The 10,030-nt window shown below is 43.3% G+C and overlaps 2 protein-coding genes across 3 annotated transcripts; both read right to left on the reverse strand.

Annotated features, from left to right (window-relative positions):
• Positions 1–576: 576 nt before the first annotated feature.
• zgc:112332 (uncharacterized protein LOC553712 homolog) lies at positions 577–6,266 on the reverse strand. 2 transcript variants are annotated; one of them, XM_037455444.2, is made up of 7 exons: positions 5,893–6,019; positions 5,372–5,487; positions 3,326–3,481; positions 2,917–3,021; positions 1,763–1,972; positions 1,029–1,221; positions 577–919 (listed from the first exon to the last, which is right to left on the reverse strand). In XM_037455444.2, the coding sequence occupies exons 1-7, from the start codon at positions 5,901–5,903 to the stop codon at positions 817–819; spliced, it is 894 nt and encodes a 297-aa protein (XP_037311341.1). In that variant the 5' UTR covers positions 5,904–6,019; the 3' UTR covers positions 577–816. The 2 variants fall into 2 exon arrangements, with proteins under 2 accessions (XP_037311341.1, XP_037311342.1); XM_037455445.2 differs by lacking the exon at positions 5,372–5,487 and having other exon boundaries at positions 5,893–6,266.
• Positions 6,267–6,474: 208 nt separating this feature from the next.
• si:dkey-73n8.3 (uncharacterized protein LOC100150965 homolog) lies at positions 6,475–9,719 on the reverse strand. The gene is made up of 7 exons (XM_037455443.2): positions 9,603–9,719; positions 9,106–9,221; positions 8,539–8,694; positions 8,345–8,449; positions 7,872–8,081; positions 7,306–7,498; positions 6,475–6,762 (listed from the first exon to the last, which is right to left on the reverse strand). Exons 1-7 carry the CDS (start codon positions 9,614–9,616, stop codon positions 6,660–6,662), a joined length of 897 nt encoding a protein of 298 aa, XP_037311340.1. The 5' UTR covers positions 9,617–9,719; the 3' UTR covers positions 6,475–6,659.
• Positions 9,720–10,030: the final 311 nt, after the last annotated feature.

Below are 10,030 nucleotides of genomic sequence, written 5' to 3' on the forward strand. Positions count from 1 at the left end.
TCAAGTGCCTCACTCCCAGTAATACTCCCAGTAATTAATCCTATGTCCTCTGTTATTTCTCCATTATCGGGGGCCTCAATCAATGGGCAGCAGGATTTTAACATTTCTTTTTTACAATTGTGATTTTAAAGAATCAACCATGGAGTGAGTCACGTTGAAATTCATTCAGCTGTTTGGGTGGCATGGCTAAGACTTTAAGTCTCTCATTGTTTCTACACCTAATTTTACCTAATCTGTGTTCACTCTCAAAGGTTCAGTTTATCGTAGTGTCCCACTAGTGCACCTGAAACGCTCAACCAAACTGCTAAATCAACACAGAAGTCAGGTTTACGTAAAAGTCAAAAACAAGCAGAACAGAAGCAATATGTCCACGGGTCTAGTTTAACTTTTACATACAGTATAGTACATTTCAACACAACATAATTTTACTTCTTTTCATTCTTCAGCGAACAGTAAGGCATTTGACATGGCAGATGATAGAAGGCTGTCCAATAAAAATACGTTTATACCCTGCTAATCCCTTTTAACATTTTCACAAGCCAACAAGACAAGAGCAACTGCACTCGAGATTTAAAAAAAAAAAGTGTCTCAACAAAGAATGTCCATCTAGGTGAGTAAAAGTTTAGTGGATAAAAAGTTTTATCATGCAGCCTTGCTTGATAATTGATGTTTATACAAAATAAAAGAGCCTAAACTTTTAGACCTGTCGGCACATCAGTAACAGTAACATGAATGCGTATATACTGTACAAGTGTGTGAAAGTGCTCTTTGACAGAGGGTACATATCATACAATGTTATTTCACTGCACAGTTCCTTCACTGCCAGGTGATGCCAAGCATGTTGCAGCTGATCTCCCACAGCTTTTGGGCCAAATCTTCATCCGAAGCTGCCCTTGAGCACCTAGCAGGAGCGCAGTCACTGCCATAGAGAATATAGAAGGGCCATTACACACTGCACTGGGTTCGTTTCTCGTGCAAGATTAAAGCTTTTCTGTGGCCAAATTTCGGTTTGTTAGTACTGTGCGTACCTGAAGTACCCTCCACTCTGGCTGTCCAGGCCCGGCTCCACAGCGCAGTAGATGGTAGTCTGTGCTCCCTCCAGTGTTGTCTTGGTAAAAACCCTGAAGATCTTCACTGCCACCTGGATGCATTGGTGCTGATGTCTCCACAGGTCAGACTGCACCACCCCCGGGTGCAGAGAGAACACACTCACCCCGGTACCTGCAACACGAATAAAAGGCCCCCACACAGTAACCCACACACATAATGCCATGTTTGACCATGTTATTGTAATTTGTTCTTTCTTTATAATGGCTTATTTTTAAAAGCTAGACTCCCGATCTTGGACTATTAGACTGTAGGCTTGTCGTATGAAAGTCATTTCTTTCAGTCCAGTGTCATTAAGCAAAAGGAAAACTAATGTGCAAGTGATGGAAAGTTTGGACTTGGTTACGTCAGTCTGTTTTTATGTAAAACTAAATACTGCTGCTTTCTGAGTCATCATTTCTCAGCAAAAACTGTGAAGGTTATTCTGCTCCCCACCATCAAATAAAATCTTGCATAAAAACGTATCCATCAAGCTTCCAAACCAAAGCATGTTTTTCAGCATGACAAAACATGTGCACATGCTCATGTGATACATGGGTATTCATCATGGCTACAACAGAGATGTGTCCATCAAATTTAAAACCCAATACGTAGGTAACTTGTTCTTTCTTTCCTCCGTCCCTTGTGATGTGTGCCAACGCGTTCACCACCTCACCTCGTAATCGTTTGGCGAGTGAGCGTGCAAAGAGGACGTTTGCCAGTTTGCTCTGCCCATAGGCCTTCATGGTGTCGTAACTCCTCTCACTGTTGATGTCATCCAGCCGAATTCCGGTCCAAGTGTGAGCCACCGATGCCACGACGACAATTCGGGCAGGAGCAGAGTGCTTGATGAGGTCCAGCAGCAGGTAAGTCAATAGGAGATGACCTGCAGAAGAACATGACATAAAGACCTTATTCCTCTAGGTTGGTCTTTGTCCCACCTTGTAAAAATCGTACTTGCAGTCACTTGTCAAGAGCTTAATTACTCTCTATCCAAGTTGTACTTGTATTAGTTGTGTTGCTGCAGCTTCACTGTGTGATGTGCTTGTGATTCCATGTGATGCTGGAGTCATAAGATGCAGTTTTTTCTATTGTCAACATACAGTAACTCTTCCTATGATAATGAGCTCCTTAGATGCCCCGAGGTAAACCACATGTGGATTGATGCTCATGGTGTGCAATAAATATAAACACTATATATAGATATTTACTGCTCAAAGCGCCGGACTGTTGTTTTCCTTTACAGAAATGAAGACATTTCCACCATAAATTGGTCCATAAAAAAACGTACACAGTGCCACTGCCCTAAAAACTATTGTTCTCTTTTTCCTGTTGACCCAACCAGTGTTTATTGTTAAGTACATGTACACATGTAAAGGATGTTTGTGGAGTCACAGGTTTATGCGTGCGTGTGCATGTGTGACTGTGTGTGTGAGTGTGTGTATCTGCGTGTGTGTGTGTGTGTGTGGGTGAGCATGTTCTGACACAGACTGTTCTTCTCAGCCTGCAACAAAAATATCACTGAGGAAAAGATCATTTGAAAGGAAGCCAAGATTCAATACTGGAAAAACAAACTGACAGCTTGAGGAAAACAGACACTGGTTCATTTTCCTGGCTGACATGTCGGCCAGCTTGGTTGTACATGTGTTCAGTGGCTGTTAATACAACGTAATATGGGCTGAAATATCCTAACTTCTTTAGCAGGAAAAGCCATCCTATTACTGTGTATTCATGTTAATAAATAATTCAAAGATTTTGACTGCCAACTGTGTATTTTGCGTCAATTAGCAAGACTAATCACTTCCGTCACTTCCCTGCAGTAGGACTTACCCAAATGATTGACACCTAACTGCATTTCGAACCCGTCCACGGTCTTGGAGTAGGGACACATCATGACGCCTGCATTGTTTACCAGGATATTCACTTGTTTCTCCTCTGAAAAGATCCAGCACAAACACAAATGGAAAAGGGAGAATTAGTAATAATTTCCCATGAGTACCAATTGTTAAATTAGTGGCATGATGCTAGGGACGTTGCGTAAGTGGACTGCATTTAGCACTTTCACAGTTTGCCCCTCATTTAGCCACATGCAACACTGTGCAAACGCATCAGTGGGTTAAGAGCCGCGATACAAAGCACAGGAAGTGGTTATCCAAGTCTCTTCTCTTGCTGACAGACCATGTGGACAGGTAGACAAACGTGCCATTTGTACAGATTTCAGTGGTCTCCAGTCTCCTACCTTTGTTGATGAGCTCAGCAAACACTCTAATGGATTGGGTGTCAGAGAGATCCAGTTTCCTGATGACCACATTCTCATTTCCTGTGTCTTCCAAAATGTCCGTTCGGGCTTCCTCTGCCCTCTCCAGGTCTCTGCAAGCCATGATGATGCGTGCGCCTGAAAAAGAAAGGCCAAAGTTCACACCACTTACAGGGGACAATGCTGTCCCCGCTCCACACCATTGTCCTCCTACAGTCTGAAGAAACACACATCACATGACCTTTAGTTACAAGTTTGTTTCTGCGTGCTGGTTATTAAGTCCCCATTCATCTTTGTGCTGCATGATGATTTGCACTACACAAGAAGTCATTTTTAGTTTCCAACTACAAACTGCAAAAGCATTTCTCATTCGCACGCACACAGAGCCAACTACGCCAATCAAGGGGGAAGTATGTGGGTCTGTACTTTCCCGAAATCATCCTCTTTGATGAAAGAAACCAATTAAATCCTGTAACCTCTTTTTTAGGCATGTCATTGAGCCAGGTGCCTCACTCACATGAACACAGGACCCTCTCGACTTTGTCATCCTCGCCTCTGACGCAAATGAAGATGCATTCTCCTTAATGAGCAGAGAAAAGGGGCTTTGAGGACACACACACTCTCTCTCTCTCTCTCTCTCTCTCTCTCTCTGTCGCCCACAACACACACAACAAGTAAAAACTGAAAGACAACTCCCCCAACACTCAAAATAGCTGCTGTACCCACCAATTACGGAAGAGGAGGGCCATTAATCAGCAGGAGCGGCTTTGTTCCCCCTTGCTGTTCCCATGTTGAAAAACCCAATTGTTTGAAAACCCTCATTTGCCTGCTAGCCAAGTTATTTCATTGTAATTCAATAGCAAACAAACGGGAGAAGGGAAAGTTATGAGGAATCATGTTAAGGATCATCCAGCAGATGATGCGCAGTGCTACTGGGGCACAGGTAATGTCGGTATATGCAACGAGGACAAAAGGCAAAAGTCGACCTGATCATATTCTGTGTAATTAGATTGGCAAATGAGTAATAAATGAATGATTAAAAAGGACGGTATTTGTTGTGGTTCTCCTGATACTGAAACCCAAGGACCCACCTTGGGTTATGAATCCTTTCAAATGTAATCATGTTGTCATCATGCTGTTGTATAATCCAATTCTCTGAAAAATGATCCAGTAACTTGAAAGGGAATTCTCCAGAAGCTATTATTATTTTCCTCTGACCATCATGATTCTTTTTGTCCAATCTTTTCAGCGCTTTTACCACATTCTGTGAGTATCTTCATTTTTTTAAATTTTATTTTATTTCAAGAATATTTTCGGATGCAATAAGGGAGATAAATTAGATCCCCGGGTTGCCCTCAGATGAATTCACACAAATACACAAATAAAAGAGGGGGGGGGGGGGGGGGGATGCCACGCAGAGCCTTTCACGTACAACTAAAATGTAAAAAAACAACACTTTGTAATTACTCATTCTGCTTATGTGTGTGTGTGTGTGAGTTGGGTGTGTGTGTGTGTGGGGGGGGGGGCACCCTCCAATCTCTCTTTGTTTCCTGTCTGGCTCTGGAGGGGAGCAGACCTTCACAATGCTCCCTCTGTCCCCTAATGCGTAGTCTGTCTTCCATCACAGCTATTTCTCTTTTGGATTCATTTGGAATATCTCTTTTCCATCTGCACTGTTGGTTCTTAGGATATTTAAGAAGTTATTCTTCTGAGGTCGCAAAATCACTTGATACAGCTTAGTCACAACAAAACAGCATGAGCACATAAGCACACAAATAGGATTAAACCCGATTCTGTGATGGAGATCGAAGCAAGGAGGCCGGTGCCAAAGTTCACAGATTTTGGCTTTAAACAACAGAAAGCATAAAAGGTACTTATTCTGGAAATAAGAGTAGAATGTGTGAATCAGTTTGGTAGTCAGTGAGTTTGGAGGATAAAATCCAAAGAAGTAGGTACATATTAATGTGAGCAAAACAGAAATGGACTAAGTCAGAAGGGGGAGACGGACAAGCCTGAGCAGTGGACTACCTCTTCTTGCCAGGTCCCTGGCCGTTTCTTTTCCAATACCAGTGTTGGCTCCGGTGATGATGACTGTTTTCCCATCTAACCTCTCCTCAGATGACCAGCGGTTACAGCACACACCCCTTAACAACACACAACAATCACAGAAACCTTCATAAAAAGTACTACTGCCACTGCTGTCAGGAATCTACTTTGTCATTATGAAACTTCATCCTTTGTGAAATGTAATCTATATTTCCAACCCCCTGATTAGGATTACAATAAGAAAACACTTGGATGAATACTCCTGTAATAATAACCAAAATAATGCAGTACAAACTCACCAACAATTTGACAGGGGTGAAAAGCATTCAGACCTGTTTGTTAAACGTGGCGTTTCATTAACTAGTGACTAATGACCATTTACAAGCAAACAAACCCGCACCGGATCGACGCATCTACAACACATTTAACATTTAAATCAAATCCAAATCTGCTGGCACGGTGTGATCTAATGTTCCCCAAAATCATTTTTGCATTTCTCCTACCTGCAGTACATTCTGCAACAGATTGCCACCTCGGGACCAGTGAGCCACTTGAGCAAGAAATGAATTCACCTCCTGAATCCAGTCCTCCCATCGTGTGATCTCTCTCCCACCCCGCCGCGCTCCTCGGTGACAATAACACGGCTCAGCCAATCAGCGGCGAGCGGACGCGTAATTGATTAGCAAGTTGGAGACAGTGGACCCGCGGGGCCGGAGGGGGACTCGGGTTACAGTCCGAGCTGGCTCTGGACTGTGCTTGGAAAAACTGATTCCGTTAAAAACAATGACGGGTTATTTTTTTTCTTCTCTTCCCCCGCCACCACTGCTGCACGTGACACCAAACCGAGCGCGTAACGCGCCTAATGCGGTAATCGCAGTGTTATTATTGCGCTGCTTATTTGCTTTCTGGCCGCTTGAGGTCCTCCAAATATCAAACTGGAATGGTTTGAAGTAGAAGCCCATCGTGGTCATGAGGATTTCACCCCGACACACCCACGTATATATTTTGGTTTAAATATTTTACATCCTGAAGTGAGTTTGCTGCATGCAGATTCAAACATAACAACTAGCAGTTTTTAATACCACCATTATTTCTTTTATTTGCAACATTTATGAACATTATTTTCTGTCAGCCTTCATAACATGAGTTTAACCAAATCTCCAAAACAAATCTCTATTACAATACATCAACTGCATGATATTGAAGTGTAACACTACGTGGTCGTGTACAGTGCCTCATAGCATGGGGTGGGGCAGATTCAGATGGATGTTCATCTCCAACGGATGCCCAGCAGTTGGCAGCTCACAGCCCAAAGCTTTAGGGCAGTTCCATCATCCTGACCTGCCCTCGCGGTCTTTGCACTGGCGCAGTCCCTGGAAGGAAGGGTAAGACAGTTAGGACATCAATATGGGCATGCAGCTTTTGGTTTCTCTTTATCTAATACTCCTGTACAGTGCTTTTCTAGTCTTTTGACCACTCAAAGCGCTTTAACACTACATGACATCATTCACCCATTCATACACTGATGATACCTACCATACACAGTGGCACCGGCCCATCAGTAACTAACATTCACACACTGTAGTCACAGCTAGAGGAGCAATGTCACGTGTCTGCATGCAGCACCTTAGAATAAGACTTTTGGTGGTGTGTGCGGTTCTGCCAATGTTCTTGCCCTCCCATTGATCTAAGCAGGTAGAAATTAGGATTAACGTTGTGATGAGATATGTTGACGACAACTGCATTGTCCAGCCAAGAAACAATGACCTCAGGTTGTTTACATGTGTGTGTGTGTGTGTGTGTGTGTGTGTGTGTGTGCGTTGTCATGTTGCCTGACGTCTGCTTTCACCTCTCAGGAGGCCTCATGAATGGCTCGGTCAGGCTGATTTGCATTGAGAACAGCATTTTGAACTGACTTGTAATATCCTCCGGTGGCCATCTGGGGCTCCGGAGTGACGACGCAGTAGATGGTGGTGTAGGCTCCCTCTGCCGGGGTCTTGAGCAGGAAGGCAAACGTCTTGGATATGCTCACAAGAGGGCGCCCCAGGTGCCTTGAGATTTCAGTGTCCACTGTGCCGGGGTCCACAGAGTACGCCGTCACACCTAGAGCTGTTACCGAGGGGATGCATTTAGGTAGGGAATTTCTTTCAAAATGGGCTGATGTGAATGACTCCAAAACACACTGGGCTTTTCTATCCCCGGTTTTGCTCTAAATAGCTCTAAAAACAAAAATGACATGGTGCATATACTCTTAGCTTTATGACTAAAGAGCATCCATCATTATGTGAATTTGAGTTATTCACGCTGCCTTCCTTGCCCAGAGCGACTGTGGTTGAGGCATGAGACTCTCACAGTGGCTGGAGAAGGAAATTCCAATTTTTGTACGCAGAGTAAAAGAGGCAGAGAGCCACAGAGAGGCACAGACACACATACATGGTGCATCGTGTTTCCCTCATCTCTGTGACACACACACACACCTTACCCTCAATCCTTCTGGCCAGCTCTCGGGTAAACAGGACGTTGGCCAGCTTGCTCTGGGCGTAGGCCCTCACCGGGTGGTAGTTTTTCTCGCTGCTCAGGTCATCAAACTGGATCTTTCCCATCGTGTGCGCTAACGAGGACAAGTTGATGACCCGGGATGGGGCCGAGTGCTTCAGCAGATCCAATAACAGAAAGGTCAGGAAGAAATGACCTGAAGAGGGAACCGTTGGGTAAATAAGTCACGGATGAAGCGAGGCAAAACAAATCGCAACGCACAAATGATTTTAGGGATTGCTGAGTGTTGAAAACAGAGCCACACAAGGAGCTGGTTGATCATTTGTGTGTTGCTATTACTCAAATAAACACAGCCACATGAAGCGCCCTACAAATAAAGTTAGTCAATTTACTTTGAACCAACCAACAGGTAAAATTTTCTCAAAACTGGTGTATTTCCTCTCTGTTTTAATCTCCTACCCAAGTGGTTGACTCCAAACTGCATCTCATATCCGTCCGCAGTGGTGGAGTAAGGGCACATAGCCACACCCGCATTGTTGATCAGATAGTGAAGAGTCTTCTCATCTGGAAAACAAAATATATACTACCTGAATTACAATACTAGTGGACAAACTGCGTTCCTTGTGTTGTGTGTGTGTGTGTGTGCCACCCACTGCTGTAGATATTCTCAGCAAACTGGCAGATAGATTTGGTGTCAGCCAGATCCAGTTGCCTGGCGACTACTTTGGCTCCCTCCACCTCCCTCATGATGTCTCGAGCGGCTTGCTCTCCTTTCGCCATGTCTCTGCACGCCAAAATCACCCGAGCACCTACGGAGACAGACACCTCCTAATGAGGACTGCGTGCTTGCGTGTAAGTTCATGTCAAAAAGGAACAGCATAGGTGGCATTGAGCTGACTCTGAAACATTTATCTTTGTCTCAGCGTTTGTGTATATTTACTCCGCACAAATTATTAGTAATTCCAGTTTTCCGCTCTGGTCTCACAGGTTTTAAGATTAAAAAGTGTTTTTTCCATATTGTGAGAATTATTTATTTTAAAATTGGGCAGTTTAATGCCCGAGCCACTTTGTCGGTATTTATCACACTTGCATCCTTGTTAAACTGTAAACAATTTCCACGCAATTTCCTCTCAGTCTTGCAGCAAGAACGATTAGCACAAAGAACCTGCAAGTCATCATGGCGCTCATTGGTCTTTAAATGTGCGGTTCTGCTTGCTTGCCTCTGCCTGCCAGGTCTTTCGCTGTCTCTTTGCCTATTCCGACATTGGCCCCCGTTACTATAGCTGTCTTCCCTTCCAGTTGTACATCTGAGGACCACTTGGGAATGATTAGAGACCTGCGGAGTGGAGCATGAAGGTATTAATGATAAAAGAAGGGAAATCTGGACACCAAACATTGTGAATGAATCCAATTTTTACAATGTATAGTTAAAAGAGCTTAGTAAGACAAGTGGATGGTATATGTCATTTTTGATGTGACATGTTTGTATAAACTGGCAGTGATTAAATTACAACGTGGGTGATGTTTACAAAGTGAACGCTGTAAACAATGATTATCGTTCAAAATGAAGCTAAAAGTCACAGGCCTAAGCTGATGTGACAACTCTGTGTCTTTCAAAACAGACCTTAAGCAATATCTCCACCCATCTTACTCACCTAAAATGACAAATATCATTTTTATGAATTATTGATATCTTCCTATCAGAGAAGTTTCTTACCTGATGGCTTGCATATCTGTAGATGGTGACACAAAATTGTGGTATCCTTCTTTAAACGTCTCCTTCCCAGCGATGCCCCGAGACTCCGGAGAAGATGTGAATGATAAGACGACAACCCTTTTTACCCCTTCACATAATCAGTGTGTATCGGTCAGTCATAAGTGGATACAAGTCTTGTGACTTAAAAGTCTGATAGGGTGACAAATTAATCTGACCAAATTTTAACAGGTTTTCCGGCGAGCAGTCACATGGCATGAGCTGCTATCTTTCCATAAGTCTGAGTAACAGAGAACTACTGTGTATTTAGTTGCAGTGTTGCTTGGCTAAAGTGAACTTTCAAATGAGCATATTGTTGGGAATCAAAATAATACTGATTGATATTTGTATATATATTTACTTTTACTTACTTACTATATACTAACACGAAA

Source organism: Pungitius pungitius, chromosome 19 (assembly GCF_949316345.1).
Source record: "Pungitius pungitius chromosome 19, fPunPun2.1, whole genome shotgun sequence".
In the NCBI taxonomy this organism is placed as follows: domain Eukaryota; kingdom Metazoa; phylum Chordata; class Actinopteri; order Perciformes; family Gasterosteidae; genus Pungitius; species Pungitius pungitius.

Excerpts from the sequence above, each read along its gene's own strand:
- zgc:112332 (XM_037455444.2), bottom strand. Across the intron at positions 3,482-5,371 it reads CAGGGACCTGGCAAGAAGAG|GCGCACGCATCATCATGGCT; the intron begins GTAGTCCACTGC and ends TTTCTTTTTCAG. Across the intron at positions 3,022-3,325 it reads TGCTGAGCTCATCAACAAAG|AGGAGAAACAAGTGAATATC; the intron begins GTAGGAGACTGG and ends GGATCTTTTCAG.
- si:dkey-73n8.3 (XM_037455443.2), bottom strand. Across the intron at positions 8,082-8,344 it reads GTTTGGAGTCAACCACTTGG|GTCATTTCTTCCTGACCTTT; the intron begins GTAGGAGATTAA and ends TTCCCTCTTCAG. Across the intron at positions 7,499-7,871 it reads GCTGGCCAGAAGGATTGAGG|CTCTAGGTGTGACGGCGTAC; the intron begins GTAAGGTGTGTG and ends CCTCGGTAACAG.